Source organism: Euprymna scolopes, chromosome 4, assembly GCF_053919585.1.
Source record: "Euprymna scolopes isolate OS-2025 chromosome 4, ASM5391958v1, whole genome shotgun sequence".
NCBI lineage: Eukaryota > Metazoa > Mollusca > Cephalopoda > Sepiida > Sepiolidae > Euprymna > Euprymna scolopes.
Window position 1 is genome coordinate 180,626,640 of NC_136485.1, and position 20,983 is coordinate 180,647,622.

General features: G+C 35.9%; 1 protein-coding gene across 2 annotated transcripts in view; it reads left to right on the forward strand.

Moving 5' to 3' along the window:
- LOC145270512 (uncharacterized) overlaps positions 1–20,983 on the forward strand; it is a 75,823-nt gene that overhangs the window by 31,243 nt on the left and 23,597 nt on the right. For both annotated transcript variants that reach the window (XM_080126169.1, XM_080126178.1), the window contains 2 exons: positions 1,187–1,370; positions 7,372–7,958. In XM_080126169.1, coding sequence (XP_079982295.1) covers positions 1,187–1,370; positions 7,372–7,958 — 771 coding nt within the window. The remainder of the gene's footprint in view (positions 1–1,186; positions 1,371–7,371; positions 7,959–20,983) is intronic.

Consider the following 20,983-nt stretch of genomic DNA (forward strand, 5'->3'; position numbering starts at 1 on the left):
CTTCCATCTGTAGGATGAAAAACATTGACAAAATACAATTTGTCTTTGTACTAGGCAGAGGCATCTCAGATGGCCTTTTCATTGCATGCCAGCTACAATGCACTATCATTACTTTTTTTGTTTTTACCGTTAGTCAACTCATTTCTCAGCAAAAACAGTCATTTTTGATTTTCAAGGAAAAAAACTAGCATAAAAAATATTTTAAACCTTGTTTTGTGGTGAAACCTGAATCTATTCTTTTATGTGACGGTTGACAGGAAAATAGTTTGAAAATTATTTGTAGACCACAAGTTTGCACAGTGATGTAAAAATTGTTGATTGTTGTATAGAATTCTCCTTATATTGAAAACAAAAATAAAGAAAAATTTGTATGATATATGTACCAAGATGAAATGAAAATATATTCCATAAATCACATAAATTAAGTAGTTTTATTTTTAAATTTAAAAAGAAATCAAATTTTATGAGTAACCTGGGAGCAACTGTCTTACCGCCACTTGAAAAACAATCTAAAAATAAAATACAAAGGGAGATAACTCAACCAATTCAAATTTGCGAAATTTATGTATTACTATTAATTGTTTAAAAATGATTTTTTTTTTATAAAAATAAAACCACTTGATCGATTTACATAATTTTTGAAATATGATATTTTTGTTTTGTCACTGGTACATACATCATACAGATTTTTTATTTTTGTTTTTTAATATAGGAATAATTTTGCACATGAACCAAATTGTCTGACTTGGTTGCATTTTATTCAATTTCAAAAATTATTTCAATTAATCAATAGGGAAACATAAAAATAAAAAAAAATTACCCCGTTGTCATTTCTTCTCATCTTACCTCCCTCCAGTTACTAAAAGCTAAAGTTCTTATCTTGCATACTATATATTCAAACCGCAATTGATTGCATAAAATGTTTTAATACATCACTCTATATGAAATGACAATTGAATCTGTGATAAACCATGTCAATCAGAACCAAGTAAGTTAACCTGGTCTATATCTACATTTCAAATCATATTACTAGCGAGTAATATATAATACTATTTTGTTTAAAAATTTGGTTTGTAATTTTTAGTCATGGTCTGTTTTTTTTTTTTTTGTTTTTTTCTTCTTTTTTTAACATCATCATAGTCATGTTTAATTAAGAGATGTTTTTTTTTATTTCTATTTTCTACAGTATCATATCTCTATTGTGCGTACGTTGAATGATCTTCCGATAAAGAAATGCTACTTGCCTGACTGTGATTGTGGGCATAAATTTCATTGCCCACTCTGCGTTAAAGATAGATTCAAACCAAATTACCAGGGTCATCTCCAGCTTCACTATTATGCACATTGGAAGCGAAGAGTTCCGTACAAAGGTAAGGACAAATGCAATGCCCACTCCCCCCTCCAACTCTTATAATACACTTGTATTAATGTATTGTAAGTAAAGTGGTTGACTATAATTGAGAGTGACCCAAACACTCCCTTTTAATTAGCTACTACACCAAAGTGCAGGAGATGGCATCACTGTTTTCTAAAGATTACTGCACTTATCCATGATCATTAACGTTGCAATGCTGAGTGCTTATCTAGGGACATCAATTACCATATTTAAGTCCTCAATATTAATTAATGGTCTTGGATATGACCTCAAACTATATCCAATGGTAAGGCCCCAGCTTGCAGGCTTTGGGGAGTGTGGAGCCACCCTTTAATTGCCATTGCTCCCAGGTCCACTCTGCCCCAGACTGGTAGTACCTGTTAGGGTCCCAACTATGGGTTTCTATTTAAGAAACCGACTTAAAAAAAAAAACAAATATACTCTAGTAAAAAATTGTTCTTCAAAATCACTGGATTCGGCATTAAATAACTTGAAAAAGGTTGATATGCCGTAAAACAAAAACAACCAACCAATCAATATTAATTAATGGAAGATTGAACCTCGGTCTTCCAGCCCATGAGCTAATGTTCTAACCATTATACAAAGTATTGATTAGTTTTTATTATTATTACTCTAATTCTGCATGACAAATACCACCTTATTAGAGAGCTCATTGTTCAAACTCCTTGGCTTAATGTTCACAAGCAACATGAATTGGAACAAATACATTGAGGACATTGCCCAGGCTACTGAAAAGGAATGGGCTCTCTATACTGTGCTAGAAAATTACTCCCACCTGATAGTATCCTATATCTTTACAAAGCCGCAATTCATCCATGCATGGAGTATTGTTGCCACACCTAGACTAGTGCATCTACTGCCAATCTCTCTTTTTTAAACGGCCCAAAAAAGAGTTTAAAATCTAATTGGTCCTGCACTATTGACCAAACGCCAATCTCTGTCCTATCACTGCAATGTTGCATCTGTCCATGTTTTACAAATACTTTAATGGAATGTGTTCTGATAAACTCATAACACATGTCCTCTCAATGTACATACTCTTGACTAAGCTGACAAGTAGCAAAATGTTACCCCTTCACTGTTGAGGTTTCTAGTATAATAGAATAATAGTAGCTCATGTCCAAGTGTCAGTATGCCTTGTTTGATAAGAAAAAGAATAAAAAAAAAAAAAAATGAAGCAAGAAAGGGAGATGGAATTCCAAAATTTAACAGTTCAAGTAAAGAAACTATTAAAATAGAATTTTCAACATCGGGGAATCTCTAAAGTGAAGGTGTCTTAGTTAGGGATATTTATCTCGAGGATGCATCAATGCTATGAGTTTGTCAGATCACATTATGACAAAATTGTAATAACTGAAAATATGTTAGTATTTACCTTTGTCTGTACGTTAGTTGTCGCTTTTTAAACTGCTTTTTCTGTTTTGAAAAACAAGTTTGTCAGCTTGTCGAAGATATGCAAAACTAATTGATGATTATCTGGTGTTGCTGATAGATCAACATTTAGATTTTACACATTTCAAAGTCAATTGTTTTATTTTTATTTACTTATCAAGGCATGGACGCCACTTGAGGATAAGGGTTAATGAGTGTATGGTAATCAATGAGACAATATCGTAGTAATCGTTAATATTAAAAATTTGGTAAATTGGATTACTTAAGAGGATGGCTCATTAAGAACTTGTTTATGTTGGACTTGAAGACGACCATATTGTAGTCAGTTGGAAAGCAGGGAAACAGAAGAGAATTCCACAGGCGTAGAGTTCTAAGAAAGAAACTTTGTTCATGGAATCTGTTTAGGTTTAGGCACATAAAAAGTGGGGAAAATTATTTGATAGTGGTTTCAGCTAGATGCGTGTTTTTCGTGAAAGTTTGGTAAGGGGGGGGCATAGATGGAAGCTCAGATGTGCGCTTGCCATGAAAATAACGATAAAGCGGAGACAGGTTCGCAATGTCTCTTCTGTAGGAAGAGTAAAGGGCGTCCCTCAGTATGCTACGAAGTCTATTTTGAACTCTGTCAAGGCAAAATAAGGTGCTTTTAGCAGCTCCTGCCCAGATGTACTTGGCTCTTATATAGGTAGAGGATTGCATCAGCAGTGAGATATCTACTGGAGCAGTAAAATGATCTCAAATAAATCATTAATAGGATTCTATTGTGGCTTTAAAGTTGACATTCATCTCATTTATTTCAAGGATAGTTAGCAGATAATTTTATGGTAAAAAGAATGAGATTGATTACTTTTTTTTTTTTTTTTTTTTTTTTTTTTTTTTTTAGAAATGATTAAAATTGTTCAGTCAACCAGATTAAGAATTTTTCTTGGATTTTTTTTTCTTCTTTTCACCCCAAATAAGGCATATTACAACTTGGATATAAAAGGCTGTTATTTGGGGTCATATCTAACAGGGACTGTGGAAAGTTGAGCAGTGAGATGTCTGTTCACATTACATTTAAACTTCAGGGAAGTTGGAAACTGAGAGAATTCCACAGTCTAGCAGTCAGAGGGAAGAAACTATTAAAATAGGTTTTCTGGCATCTGGGGACCTCAACAATGAAAGGGTGAGATTTTGCTGTTTGTTGAATTAGTCTGGAGTATGGACGTTGAGGGGGTACAAGTGCTATGAGTTTATCAGAGCACATTCTATTAATGTACTTGTAAAACAGGGACAGATGCAACATTGTGGTGATGGAACAGAGGTTGGAGCTTGATTGATAGTGCGGGACTTATGAGATGTGAACATTTTTGAATCCTTGTTACAGGAAAAAGGGCTGTCCCTTTCCATGTAAATAAGGAGATAAGTGAAAATGAGATTAGGATAAGCCGAGACTCAAACCTTGTAAGCAAGGTTCAGAAATAGAATGTTAGAAGTCGGAATGTTAAAAAGGCCTATTGTTAAATTCTATTATAAATAGTTAGATATTGTTTATATTGTAAAAAGAACTGATTGTTCATTCTTTTACAAAACTGAATATTAAAAATGTCAGCTGAAAAGAATGAACAATACAAATTAAAAATACATTGTTAAAAAAAATAGGTTAGGTTAAAAAATAGGTTAGTTGAGAATTCTTTGTTGTCAAAAGTGTGTTTGGAAAAACATGTGTTTAGCCACGTGAATTGGTCACGTTGAGAAACACATTTCTGATGTCATAGCAAAATGGAGATTCTCAATATAGGAGCTAGAGTTAGTCAGATCAGGGCAGTTGAGGCAGAAGAGATGGAGTCAGTCTGCTAATCAGAGAGTTGGAGTCAGTCTTTTGGAAGCGAAGGAAAGAACATTAAACTACGTAAATCCCAAATTTGAATTCTTGACGTCATCAGAATTTGACCAGTCCAATGAATATGGAATCATCTTTGTGTTTTTGAAAAACTGTTGTCATGTATCCTCTTTCAACACCCGAAAGGTAATGTGTTAATCATCTTATTATGAACATTGCGTAACCCTTCCAAGAATATGTATCTCTCCTCCTCTCCATATGTGTTATAAGAAATATAAGAACTGCATCTATCACTCTATCACCCCCTCTCCTCTCCCTCTCATCATAGTTATATATGTCCCCGTCTCTCTTCAGTATGAACTCCCACTATTCAACATCCTATCTAAAAGGGAAAGACTAGTGATAGCCCAGATGTGGTAACAATACTCCATGCATAGGTGAATTGTGGCTTTGTAAAAATGTAGGCTACTCTCTAGCGTGAGTAATTTTCTAGCATGGTAGACAGATCCCATCTTCTTTGCAGCAGTCTTGGCAAAGTCCTCAATATATTTATTCCAATTCATGTTACCTGTGAATGTTAAGCAAGTGAGTTTGAAGGATGGGTTCTCAGGTAGGGTGTTATTTGTCTTGACATGTATTCTCCTGACTCATTTTTCCTAGAATTGTTATTTGAATCTTTCGATGGTTGATGAAATCTATGTACATCATTATTAAGGTTGTATTACAGTTCTCCATTAACTGAAACAATAGAGCTTCCGGTTATCATGCAGGGGGATGTTCCTCAATGCTGCCACATCTTCTCTGTCAAAACATCCGTTTGTTGATGATCTCAGAAATAGCAATTATCCATAAAGGATAGAGATTTTTTATGGCGTTTTGACCTCTCTATACCCATCATATAATGCCTATGAATATGCACATTAACAGAGTTACTTCGTGAAAGATGTGACTCTTCAGCACTCACAAATGAGCATTTATCAAAGAGAGGCTAACTACAGACAGCATCACATAGTCCTTGGTGAATGAGAATCTGTTGAAGATTATATGGGAGGCCATCTTGGAAAGGTACTATACCTTTTGCATAAATCTCTTAACCTAAATTTGAATTATTACAATAAATAAATTAAAATGTTTGTTTTATTTATTAAAAAAAAAATTAACTGACAATTATTTTAATCGTAAGAAGAAAAATGAAAGGTAAGCAACTTATCTATCCATTTCTATATATAGGAGGAACAGTTGACCCTAAAGTCAAATCCATGCTTATATATGGGATTTGCAGTTGACCCAAGTGCCAATTATCCCTAAATAATCTTATGCAATTGGAAAATGTATATCTATACTGAACATCTTAATCACATTACTGCTAGGTAAAATTTAATATTTTTTTTTTCTGATAAATATTTTGGCATTTTCTTATTGTTTGTGCTCTATATATATGAAAGTGTGTGTGTGTCTGTCTGTGTACATTTCCCTACACAATAACTCTGTCAATTTTCAGTCTAAATTTGATATACAGGGTAGTGAGATTTGGGAAAATCTTTGTAATCTGTTTTTGGACAGAAATTTGGCTGTTAAGGGGTCAGAATTCAACGATTAGACATGGATCTAACTTAATAACTTAAAACAATAAATGTTAAGGAGTCATAATAGGGGTCAAAGTTAAAAACAACTTTGACTTCTGCGGTCTCTACCAAATTACTCGGACAATTTCTGGTCTAAACATTTGAAATTTTACATAAAGGGTATTCAGAGATAAGGCAAGCTTTTTAATCAGTTTGGGTTGAAAATTTGAGCTACCAATATATAAATGTATGTATGTTTGCATGTCTGCCTAAAACTTTCGACAGAGGTGACAAATTTTCACATGATCAGTATCGTTTTGAAGCTTGACCCTTCAGATGACAAATACCAAAAAATTGGTTAAAAATATTAATTTCTTCATCCGCAGCTGGGCACTTTTCTACAGGGAGGGATTGCTTTTTTTCACCGATATTTTTGAAAGTCATCCCCTCTTTTCGATTGTCTAGCCTTAATTTAAACCTACATCACTTCTGGTTTGGTGATGACCGTAACAGCAAAGACGTCAGGTTTTTTTTCCTATTATTTTCCTCCTTTGCAGTACGGGTTCAAGCCTGCCTTCCTACTACCACTTTTTTTTTTTTTTTTTTTGCTCAACACACACCTCCAAACACCCCGGCAAAGCCGGGCTGAAATGCTAGTTATAAACTATGAATAAAATTGGTAAACTTCATTTATGCATTTCTATTCTTCTGAGTGAGAAGACATTTTGTTTCTTTTCCAGAATTTTCCCTATATTAATAAAAAAAAATCTATAATGTATGTACCCTGATGACATGAAAATATCATATTCCAAAAATCATATAAATTGATAAAGTTGTTTTATTTTTAAATAAAAAAAAAATTAAAATTTTATGAGCACTCGAGGAGTGAGTGTCTTGACTGCCATTTTGCAAAAAATCTTAATACAACAGAGATAACTAAACAATAATTCATACTTACTAAATTTATCTTGTAATATCTACAAATTCCCATTAACTGCTTAAAAATGATTTTATTTATAAAAATAAAGCTACTTGATTAATTTGTGTGGATTTTGGAATATATGTTTTTTGTCACAGGTACATACAGATTTTTCTTTAGTTTTGTTTTTTAATATAGGCGGAATTCAGAACAAGAACCATTATTTAATTTAGTATTAAATAACTGAAATCTTTTTGTTATTTGCTTTTTTTTTCTGCAGATTATTTTGTCTTATTATGCAACAGTTGGTGTGAATTGAAGACTGGCTGTCACAAGGTCCGTTATCACTTTCATTGCCCGATATGTGGAGCCACACGTCGACGGCGGCAGGGCTTTAGTCATCATCTAAAAATTTGCAATGGGCCCCCAGCAGCACAGGCCTCTACTCAAAAAGTAAATGCCTCCAACAATGTTGATGAAGAGAGTTCACTTTATTTAGTCTCTGCGGATGGGGAAGAGGAAGAGGAGGAAGGGGAGGAGGAAGAGATTTTAGCTGACTTGGACGAACAGTTCACTACAGATTTGATGATGGTCAGGGATGAAGAGGCAGAAGAGGAAGAAGTTGGGAAAGGAGAAGGTGGCGACGGTAAAGTAGCGATTCCAGTTGCAGAAGAAATGGTCGTCTCTCAAACAGAATTTGTAGATGAGAAAAGCCTGACGCAGGTCGATCAGTGCAAAGAGAGTGACGATCTTGAAAATATCCAACCATTGCAAGATGGTAAATTACCAACACAAGGAGAAAAAGAAACTGTTGAATTATTACCTCCGACTTCAATGGAAACACCTTTTCAGTTTACGAAAGAAGAAGTAAGTTTATTTTAATTTTATTATCTCTCGCTCCTCCCACTCCCCATTGTAAGGCATTCATGGCAAAGCTCAACTAGCTACAACCACTCCCAACAATTTTCCTTTCTATCTATGTCTAGAGCAGTGTTTCTCAACCTTTAATGATCTGTGACCCCCTGCACTTCAACAAGAAAAGAAATGCAGATTTTGTTTTATGTTATTTATTTAGTTACTCTAAAGTTATAAATCAAAGTGAAATTTTTGCTGAAAATGATATCTGACTCTATCTTGGACACAGCAAGGCGAATATCTTTGCTAATATCAAGATGGTTTCTAGACTTCATTTTAATGGTTGCAAAGTCAGAAATTCTACATCCGCCAAAGTATGTTGTAGCAAATTGTAGGGAATAGGCATCCTGAATGTATAACTAGAACCTGACGAGGTATTCTTTACCCTTTTACATGTATTAAAATTCTGTAGATGCTAAACTCATTCATTTAAAATGGTGGGTACTAAGGTAGAGAATGACCTGTTTTTCAGTGCAGCTTATTTAAACCGTCAAAATATGCCAAGCACTGATCAGATTTTAAAACGCTAAAAAAAAAAATGAAAACATAATAGGAAACATTTATCAGAAAGTAATTTCAATGAATAAAATCGAAATACAATGAAAATTTTTTTTTTTTTTTAAATCAACCGACGGTAAATTTCATGAATAAATATTTATTTTTTTTGTAAAATAATAAGTATCAATAAATGAAAACTTTTTTTTTTTTTTTTTTTTGTAAGAAATTTTACTGTTCCAATTTTTTGTGGGTGAGTAGGTGATTGGTTATGAAAAAAATTGTTTTATGAAAATTTTTTTTGTCTTTAGGTTAAGAGTAGTCTATTTATGTATTTATTTTTTTATAGATTTTCTATTATCTGCCAGGGATTCTTAAGGAAGTAATTTTTTCCAATTGGTCACAGTGTGTTACAAACCAATGACACACTCTCGCTGTAGATTTTGAACAGTTGCAGTATTGTGGGGCCCCATGTATTTCCAATTAATTTCCATTCCTTCCAATACAATTAATCAAGTTGTAGTCCACCACCTTACAGTTGCTAAACTTCTGTCTGATGTTCAATATGCATTTAGGCAAGCCTGTTCTATTGCAGATATTCTAACTATAATCTCTGAACTTATATACCATGCATTGGATGAGGCAGGGAAAGGGAGGGCAGTAGCCCTAGATATACCTAGGCTGTTGACAGGATTTGACACGATAGTCTTCTAATGAAAATCAGATCCTATATTATTACTGGGTGAATACTTAACATAATTAAATCCTTCTTGAGTAAGAGTAGAATTCAGGTTGTCGATGGTCGTATGACTAAACAATATGATATAAATGCGGGTGTACCTCAGGTGTCAATGCTTGGATCTTTATTATTTCTGATATTCATGAATGACCTCCCTGATAAAATAGTCTCTGAGATGGGTATATTTGCTGACGACACCACACTCTATAACAGGCACAAGGAGAAAACGAATGAACACATATCTAAGGCAGTGGCAGAAACCTTAGAGGAGGACCTCTACTCTGTAGTGGAATGGAGTCAAAAATGGATGATAACGTTCAATGCTGTCAAGACTAAGCTCATTTCCTTTAATTACAAGAAACCTTCTCAACCACAAATAGGTATGGCTAAAGATAGATTACCTCAAAGTACTTCATTCAAACTCCTCGGCTTAACGTTCACAGTGAACATGAGTTGGAACATATACATCGAGAGCATTATCAAGGCTGCTACAAAGAAGGTGGGCTCTCTCTACCATGCTAGAAAGTTACTTACACCTGAAAGTATCCTGTACCTCTACAAGGCCACCATTCACTCATGCATGGAATATTGTCACATCTGGGCTGGTGCATTTGCTACTAGTTTCTCACTCCTGGACAGGATTCAAAAGAGTCGCCAACGTATAGGTCCTGAACTGTTATCTAAGCTTCAGCCTTTGTCCCATTGACAAAATGCTGCATCCCTCTGCCTGTTCTACAAATATTTTAATGGTGAATGCTCCAACAGACTACAAACTCTTATACCCTCTTGACGTAAATACCCCCGATAAACCTGACAAGCAGCAAAGTCCCAGCCCTAAACAGCTTAATTTTGGGTGTAGCCATTGAATGCCTAAAGAGCATTCATGGCCGGTATTTACTACTCCCTTCAAAGAAAGAAAATGGAGTAGATATGAATTATCTCAGAAATATATCAAAGAAAAATTTTCATATAGATTTTGGATTTCTGTAAAAGATGGAAATTTCCATAGTCGACCAGAATTTATGCATTTTGGGACCACTCCAATTGTTAATTTTGTTAATCCTCTCTATCTGATAAATATACCCCTATTTTCTGCGATGCAACCCTAAATTGTACTTTACATGAATCCTCAATGTAACTTTCATAGTGCCAGGATACCAGGAATCCTGATAAGCAACAACTATATATTCACCAGTTGATGGTATTTTTTGTCATTTCTATTCTGTTGTTTTACTGAAAATTCAATTATGTAAATAAAAAAATAAAACAGTAATTTTTTTACCTTGTTTCTACCTTAACATTTAAAATTACTTCTATAGGTTTTAAGTTATGCTGAAAACGAATATCGCATTTAAATTTCTGCAAATAAATAAGGATATTAAGCAATGTCATCTCTTATGTTATCGCTGGTGGCCATCTTGATACGCGCAAGCGCAACCCCGAGAAACTATGCACAAACGCGCATACCAAGATGGCCACCAGCAACAATGTAAGAAATGACATTGCTTAATATCCGGAAAGCTACTTATTTGCGGAAAATTTAAATGTTATATTCGTTTTCAGTATACTGGAAAACCTATAAAAGTAGTCATTTTAAAGAAAAATGTTAAGGTGGAAACAAGGTAAAAATTTACAAAATGCATCACAATGAAATTCTTTATCAAACCACCTAATTATTCGTATTATTATTATTATTATTTAGATATCCTCAGTTAAAAGAAAAAAACGGGTTTGTTTTGCAGATTTGAAAAAATAGTCTTGACAATGAATTAAAAATAAATTTAAGTTTCACGATATCTTTTTTTATTTAATTGTTAAGTAAAAGTACAGAATAGTTAACAAAAACACTCTTCCTTCCCCATGTTAAGAATGGGTTTCTAAATAATAAAGTTATTATTTCAGCATGGTAGCATAAGTGCACAAGTACCTTTTATTTGTTATGTTTTTTTTTTTTTGACCACTAAAAACACAATTCTACCTTAAGTACAAATAAGTAGTTAAACGCATGTACTTAGTACATTTTGTTTTTTTAACGCTTTTAGTGCACGTGTACTAAAAGCGTAAAAAACAACAAAATAGTATTGTTTGGAAATCAAATTTGAAAAACTTGAAAATAATTTTTTTAAATTGACGAACTCAGAATAAAAAATGACTAGTTTAGTAAGACGAAAGCAGAAACGGTTTTCTATTTTTAAGAGAATGCTTTAGTCAGCTCAGTGAATGACGTGCTTAGCGACCGTTTTTCCATTTGATTTCTATAAAAGATAACATTTGAAATAAAATTCAGCGCAATTAATAATTATCAAATATTTACATATTATACATGAAAATAATTCTTAAACTATTATTTATATGAAAATGGATGATATATGCAGATTTATCTCATCAATTTTGAAATATTCTTCGTCAACTTTGCTTGGTCGTAACTTTGCTTCCTATCGTCATAAAAATAAAAATCAAAAACCAGTAGAGATGGACTTCTTTGTTTATATAGCCTGTAAAATTTCAGCCATATCCAATCAAATTTAACCCCGCGCATGTGTCTCCAAACGTAACGTATAAAATGAAAACATTGAAAAAAGTGTTTCCCTTTTTGTCGTCATTTTTTTACCAATTTTTCATTTTTAACTTGAACGCATAAAAGAAAAATAAGTTAACATCATTGGAATGCTTATTTTATTCTCTTTCCATCAATATTCTTTTAAAAACTGATCAACAAATAAAAAAGATATGATTTGTTGAAGCACATTAGGTATGTAATATTGCCGATGTCCACGAAAATACAGCATACGCTTGTAATGCTACTATAATTGGGATGCCGTCAGGGCCAGTAGCTTTACTGGAATCAAGATTCTTGATTAGCTTGGCGACCTCGTGCACAGATATTTGTATGTTACCTAGCGTGTTCTGTGTTATAGGAGGAAATATGGGGAGTTGATGGCTTTCGTCGCATAGGGTAGAATTAGCTGCAAAGTTCTTGGCAAATAGTTTGGCCTTGTCTGAAGCTGACGAGATTACCTCTGGTCCATTGATAATGGTTGGGATAGAACACACACTTCTGTTCAGGATCCTATTTGTTATTTGCCAAAACTGGTGGGAACCAAGCCGCTGCTCAGCTACTTTGGATTTAACAGACTGGGCATATAGCTCTCTTGCATTTTTTATTACTCTTTTACAGTGGTTGCTGGCGTTCCTGAAAGCAGCTTTAGTCTCAGTGCATCTATTATGTTGGTAGCTATGGAAAAGTGATTTCTGTGCGCGATAGCAGCAGCATATTTAGGGGAGAACCCTGGCTGGCTGTTAGGTTTTTGTTGGAATTTTTTGGATGGTATGAATCCGTCTATGCCTACAATTAACCATTCGGTCAGGTCTGATACTATAAGGACACATACTTTTTAAACATGGAATGCAGAGGTAGATCAGATATAAATGTACGGAAGCTATCCCAGTCAGCCATAGAGTATCGGTATACAGTATGGTGGAGGGGTACGTCTGGGGACTTATTACATTTCATTCTTATCTTAACTGATACGACGGAGTGGTCGGAGGATCCCAGAGGAGAAAGAATGGAACATGAACATAGCTCAGGGGAAGTTGAGAGAAAAAGGTCTAGGAGGCTTGCATATTGACCTGTAGTATCAGGCACATGGGTGCCCTCACGAACAATCTGAGTGAGATCATAAGCAATGGCAAAATCATGATAGAACCTCCCCTCATCGTCCGTCTTATTTGAATGGGTCAGCCATTCCACGTAATGGGCGTTGAAGTCACCACAGATGTGAATGTTAGCCGAGGGATGTGCAGACAGAATGTGGTCTATTTTCTCAGATATGCTCTTAAAGATAGTAACTCCGCTGTTGTGGGGCCGATAGAGGGCAAATATAAATGCAGTGGTGTAAGCAAGATCACATCGGAAGCACATATAAGGTAAATTAGAATCTTCTCTAGAGATATCCCTGCCACATGGGAAGCCATCTTTAATGTAGGCATATATTCCATGCCCATGGCGATCTTGGGGGTCAGATTTAGATTTTATGTTAGAATATACGTTAATTATGAACTCATCTAGGGAAGTGGTCGGCCCTATTCCAGTTTCGCTTAGAAAGAATATGTCCGGTGTCATCTCCTGTAATTGGGTTTCAACCTCTGGAAGGTTAGAACGTAGACTCTTGATGTTGGAGAAGTAGACATGGTAGTAGGGGTCTACGTTGGAAGATGGGGTTCTAAGTTTATTAGTTTTTTTTCTAGAGATGTTTCATGTTGAGGTTTTGGGATTTGTGGAACAGGTCGGCATACTTGGTTAGAGCAGTACAGAGAAGGAAAGTAAGAGAGTAAAAGACGGGAATTTTTTTTTTTTTTTTTTTTTGTAGCACATGAAAAGGTAAAGCACATGAAAAGGTAAAGCCGTAACAATTTTGGAACTCTGTTCCGTCTGCCTGCTTCCCACCTGACTACAACTTGGATGTCTTCAAGTCCAACGTTAACAAATTCTTAATGAACCGCCCCCTTAAGTAAACATTTCATCAAATCTCCACACTAACGTAATGTACTTGTAATAGCCCTTATCCCTGAGTGGCTTCCGGGCCTTGATAAGTGGTGACCACTGTGTAAAAAAAAAAAATTACCCACTCGTATGGCATCGAGAGGCCCCACCAGAGACTACTACATGGTCCATTCACCAAATGGCAATACAGCAGTCCCAGTACTTTGCACCTGCTGATAGGACAGCCTCCTTAGTGGTTAATCCAAGGTTCGGGTCCCTGACTATCAGGCGGATAACGTCATCCCAGACGAAACGTTTACCTCCAGCACCCTTACTAGTGACATGGCCGCAAGGATAGACAGAGACAGAAAAATTTCCGACATCTCGGACTACTATTCACCAAGTACTACCGACCTTTAAAGCAGCCTTTTCTTCACCCTTTGTCAGAAAAATCACTCATTTGCATGAGGACTGAGGGACAAAAAAGGAGAAGCGAGAGTTACTGGAGCTGCCGACTCCATTTAAAAAAAAAAAAAAAAATAAATAAATTAATAAAAGGGGGGGAGATGGGTACAAGGGACTTATTAATATCTACTTAGTATAAGTCCGGTGCTCAATTATCAATTCAGGACACTTTTGAGGATAATTTCCCCTCCCATATTAATGGGTGGATGTTTTTGGCATTATATATCTCGAGTTTGAATCATTTGAGCTTCACCTTATAATTAAAATCCAATAATTAACTTTTATCAATTTGTAAAGCCGGCTTAATATCAATTTACATTTGAGTTTAGATAATTATTCAAGATTTTGATTTGGGAGGTTCTCGTTTACATAGGTGACTTTTTTTTGCTTTCGGTTTTACATGTAACAAGCAGTTATATCTTTCCAAGAAACCTACAAAAAATCCCAGAAGACACTGCATAAAACAATATACCTCATATGACTACAAACATAAACAAGGAAATAGGGCATCCGGTGGAGTATCCATCTTAATAAATAACAATATAACTCAAAGTGAAACCAAGTTGAATACACCTCTCCAAGCAGTTGCAGTTACCATCAACCTAAAAAAACCACTAACAATCTGCTCCCTATATCTACCACCAAATGAAAGCTTAAATAAAACAGACTTAAATAAACTAGCTCAACAGCTGTCCAAGCCATTCATTCTCATTTCAACAGCCACAGTGAACTATGGGGAAATGAAAAAACAAACAAAAGAGGCCAAATTATTGAAAATTTCTTAGATGAAAACCATCTATGCCTCCTCAATAATGGAGCAAACACTTATCTACACCCAGATACTGGAACATCCTCTGCCATTCACTATATGCGACCCGTCCATCTTCCTAGATTTTAACTGGAGAGTCTATGAGGATACTTGTGGAAGTGATCATTTCCCTATTATCCTCAAACTCAAATCCTGATTCCGAAAAAAAAAAAACACGCTGGAATATCCATAAAGCTAACTGGGAAAAATTTTAAAAATTATGCTCATCAAAACTAAACCCCGAATCTAATCCCAGTAATGAAGACCATCTTCTCTATTTCACTAAAACCTTAACATCTATAGCAGAGGAATGCGTACCTAAATCTTCTCCCTCAACAAAATTTAACAAACTTTGGTTTAATGACCAATGTAAAGAAGCTATAAGAGCACGGCGTGCAGCTCTAAGAAAATTCAACTCTCACCCAACCAAAGAAAATTAATATTTCTTCAAAAACTGTAGAGCCAAAACCAGACAAATTATCAAAGAATCGAAAAAAACTAGTTGGAAAAATTATATTTCAAAATTAAATTCAAACACTAAAACTAAAACAATATGGGACATGATCAGAAATATATCAGCAAAATATGACAGTAATCCAATAAAACACCTCACCATAAACAATGTAAAACTCACAAATGAAAAGGACATTACAAACCATATAGCAGATACCTTCTCACAAATTTCATCCCCCCCCCCCAAATTTAGAAAGAACTTTCCAAAATATTAGACAAGAAAAAGAAAAGAAAAATATCAACTTTCAATCAGAAAATATGCCCTTTTCGATTACAGAACTCCAAGACTCACTAGCCAAAACCCATAACACAGCTGCTGGCCCAGATGAAATTCCCTATGAATTTATAAAACAATTGTCAAAAATTTCTCTTACATACCTACTTATATACAATAATCTATGGATAACTAGCAACATTCCTACACTTTGGAAACAGGCCACTATTATCCCTATTCCAAAACTCCAAAACACAACAGATTACCCAAACCAACCAAATACCATGACAAACCAAACAAACTTCCGACCAATTGCTTTAACCAGCTGTATTAGCAAAATACTAGAGCGTATGATCAATAAAAGATTAACATGGTACCTTGAAACCAACAATCTAATAATCAACCTACAAACAGGATTCAGAAAAGGAAGAGGGACAATTGACCACCTTGTCCGACTCAAAATATTCATATGTGAAGCTTTCCTCCAAAAAGAACATTTCACTGTAGTTTTCTTTGACCTTGAAAAGGCTTATGATACCACATGGAGATATGGTATAATGAGGGACTTAAAAACACTCAGCTTAAAAGGAAGATTACCCCTGTTTATTAACAACTTCCTAAAAAACAGAACTTTTAGAGTCATTTTAAATGACACTTTCTCAGACTCGAAAGAACAAAAAATGGGAGTTCTGCAAGGATGCATCCTTTCTACCACGTTATTTAACATTAAAATTAATAACATCACAAAATGTCTTACCCCTGGTATAAAAGACTCACTATATGTGGATGATTTCTTGATCTGCTATAGATCAAAACACATCCATACTATAGAACGTCAACTTCAACAATGCCTAAACAAAATAAGCAAATGGATCACAGAAAACGGCTTTAAACTATCAAAAGAAAAAACCAAATGTCTACATTTCTGCCATGTACACAAAATGCATAATGACCCAACTTTCAAACTCTATGATACAGAAATCCCAATAGTCAAACCACATAAATTCCTTGGTGTTATATTTGATCATAAACTCTCCTTTATCCCACATATAAATTACCTGAGAACCAAATGCAACAAAGCCATCCATCTCATAAAGACTATAGCCCACACTGAATGAGGAGCCGACAAAGAAACTCTCATTAAACTTTACCAAACATTAATACGCTCCAAACTAGATTATGCATGTTTTATTTACGGATCAGCTAGAAAATCTTACCTGCTAAAATTAGATACAATACACTATCATGGTCTAAGACTCGCAACAGGGGCTTTCACTGCCTCCGCAGTAGAAAGCTTATATACAGAAACAAATGAGCTCTCACTAAACCTAAAAATTGAGAATACAGTACTATATAAAGCTTGCTTCAAACCCTTACAAAACTATCTTTGAATCCAAATTTAACCTACCCCTCAACATAAAAGAAAACACTATTAAACCTTTCAGCTTTCGCATAAAAGAACTCCTCTCCGAGACCCAAATAAACATTACCCACATACACGAAACTGTCACTTCAAAAACACCCCCATGGCTACAAAAACCTCCAACAATTATATTAGACGTCGCTAAACATCCCAAAACTAAAACAAACCTGATCACACTCCAAGAAAAAACTGAATCCATCATAAATGCATTTTGTGACTACTTACACATATATACTGATGGATCCAAAAATAAAGACAAAGTATGGTGTGTTGCTGTACTTAATAACACACAACTGCAACGATGAATTCCGAACAATGCTTCAATATATAGTGCTGAAATCCTGGCCATCAACTTAGCCCTAGACATCATCACAGCAAACCAATCCAAGATGCCCCCAATCTAAAAACATAAGCTGACCTCACAAGTTGCATTATTGAAACGTAATTATAAGTTTAATCTCGAAGGTTCTCTTGCAAGGAAGCAAAAAAAAAAAAAAAAATAAATAAAATAATGGAAAAAAAAAAGTTAAAAGCATTTAACCCCCACCCCCACCACATCTCTTAAGTACCAGAACACCCCAAGCGTGCTAGCTACTAGTCAGTTTTCGACTTGACCTCGGAAGAAAGAGTCGGTGCCTTCAGAGCTAAGTTAAAAACTTTATCCATAACTGTTGAAATGTATCCTGTCTTAATTTTGCCAATTTTTGTGTATTATATATAATTTATTTATTTATCTTTGTTCTCTTATTGCAGTCTTACTAAAACTTGAAACTCCTTAACATTACCTATCATGTCTTATTACTCGTGTTTTTAAACTATTTTTGTTAAATACGTCTGGTATTATCCTAAACTATTAATTTAAAAAAAAAAAAAAAACTTCCAAGGATTAATATGGGAGGGGAGACTATCGTCAAATTCTATTCTAAACTTGGAATGGGCAAAGGACTTTACTAAGTAGATATAAATAAGTCCCTCTTACCGTTTTTTTTTTTTTAATGGAGAGTAGATAATGCAGTGGATGTGTTATCGGCAGCTCCAGTAACTCTCGCTTCTCCTTTTTTGTCCTCATTTCTAATGAGTGATGTTTCTGACAAAGGGGTGAAGAAAAAGCTGCTTCCCAGGTTGGTAGTACTTCGTGAACAGTAGTCTGAGATGTCGTAAATTTTCTGTCTCTATGTCTATCCTTATGGCCATGTCACTAGTAAGGGTGCTGGAGGTAAACGTTTTCATCTGGGCTGACGTTAACCACCTGATAGTCAGGGATCCGAACCTTGGAATAATGACTAAGGAGGCTGTCCTATCAGCAGGTTCAAAGTACTGGGGCTGCTGTATTGCCATTTCGTGAACCATTCTGGACCATGCAGTAGTCTCTGGTGGGGCCTCTCGATGCCATACTAGTGGGTAATTGTTACGGCTTTACCTTATCATGTGCTACAAAAAAAAAAAAAAATTTTTCCTGTCTTTCCTCTCTTACTTTCCCTCTCTGTTCTGCTCTAACCAAGTATGCTGACCTGTTCCACAAACCCCCAAATCCTCAACATGAAATATCTCAAAAACGAAAACACGAATAAACCTAGAACCCCATCCTCCTACGTAGACCCCTACTACCATGTCTCCTTCTCCAACATCAGGGATCTACGTTCTAACCTTCCAGAGGTTGAAACCCAATTACAGGAGACAAAACCTGACATATTCTTTCTAAGCGAAACTGGAATAGGGCCAACCACCTCCCTAGATGAGTTCATAATTAAAGGATACTCTAACCTAACATCTAAATCTGACCCCCAAGATCGCCACGGGCATGGAATATGTGCCTACATTAAAGATGGCTTCCCATGTGGCAGAGATATCTCCAGAGAAGACCCTAATCTACCTTATATGTGCTTCCGGGTTGCACTTGCTTACACCACCGCATTTATATTTGCCCTCTATCGCCCCCACAACAGTGGAGTTACTGTCTTTAAGAGTATATCAGAAAAAATTGACCACATCCTGTCTGCTCATCCCTCGGCTAACATTCACATTTGCGGTGACTTCAATGTCCATAATGTGGAATGGCTGACCCACTCAAATAAGACTGATGAGGAGGGGAGGTTCTGTCATGATTTTGCCATTGCCTATGACCTCACAGATTGTCCGCGAGCCCACCCATGTGCCTGATAGTACCGGTCAGTTCGCAAGCCTCCTAGACCTTTTTCTATCCACTTCCCCTGAGCTATGCTCATGTTCCATTCTATCTCCTCTGGGATCCTCCGACCACTGCGTTGTATCAGTTAAGATAAAAATGAAATATAATAAATCTACAGATGTACCTCTCCACCGTACTGTATACCGATACTCTATGGCTGACTGGGATAGCTTCCGTACATTCATATCTGATCTCCCTCTCCATTCCATGTTTAAAAAGTATGTGTCCTCTATAGTATCAGATCTGACCGAATGGTTACTTGTAGGCATAGGCCAATTCATACCATCCAAAAAATTCCAACAAAAACCTAACAGCCAGCCATAGTTCTCTCCCGAATGTGCTGCTACTATTGCACACAGAAATCACTTTTTCCATAGCTACCAACGTAATAGACGCACTGAAACTAAAGCTGCTTTCAGAACCGCCAGCAACCACTGTAAAAGAGTAATAAAAAATGCCAGAGAACTATATGCCGAATCCGTTAAGTCCAAAGTAGCTGATCAGCAGCTTGGTTCCCACCAGTTCTGGCAAATAGCAAATAGGATCTTGAACAGAAACGTGCGCTCTATCCCAACCATTATCAATTGACCAGAGGTCATCTCGACAGCATCCGACAAGGCCAAACTATTTGCCAAAAACTTTGCGGCAAATTCTACCCTTTGTGACGAAGGTCATCAACTCCCCATATTCCCTCCTATAACAGAAAACACGCTATGCAACATACAAATATCTGTGCGTGAGGTCGCCAAGCTAATCAAGAACCTTGACTCCAGTAAAGCAACTGGTCCCGACGGTATTCCAATTATAGTGTTAAAAAAATCACAACCAGAACTTGCCCCCATACTTTCCAAACTATTTAAGCGTTGCCTTAAGGAGAAGTGCTTTCCAACATCCTGGAAAACCTCATCAGTATGCCCTGTATTTAAGAATTCAGGTGATAAGTCATCCCCCTCTCAGTACAGAACAATAAGTCTCCTGTGTGTCATGAGTAAGTTACTGGAATCCGCAATAAATAGAGAAGTAGTCAACCACCTCAGCAGAAATAACCTTCTTAGTGACACGCAATATGGTTTCCGCTCTGCTAGATCTACAGCAGATGTACTAACGGTTATATCTCATAGGATTAGCGAATCTCTCGACAAAGGCTTCCTTTCTAGGGCAATTGCTCTCGACATATCAAAGGCCTTTGATAAGGTTTGGCATAAAGGCCTACTACACAAGATTTCCAGCTACGGTATAACTGGAAATGTTTTCTCTATCATTAAGTCATTTCTCTCAGATAGGCTCATAAGAATAGTTGTTGATGGGCAGAAATCAGAGGCCCACAGTATTAATGCTGGAGTCCCTCAGGGGTCCATACTGGGCCCAACTCTGTTCCTGATCTACATCAATGATCTCCAAAACACATACTAAAATCTTTCGTTGAGATCTATGCTAATGACACGACCATCTATGGCAACACATCAAAGGCCGTAAATGATGATGTTCTCTCTGATTCTCTCTCCTCTGATCTTGAGCGCGTGGTACAGTGGGGAAAGTGGTGGTTGGTTACCTTTAATGCATCTAAGACCAAGCTCCTATCTCTACATCATAAACGCTCTGATCCCCATCTGGCATCAATTGAAATGGATGGCTCTCGTCTAAGGGAG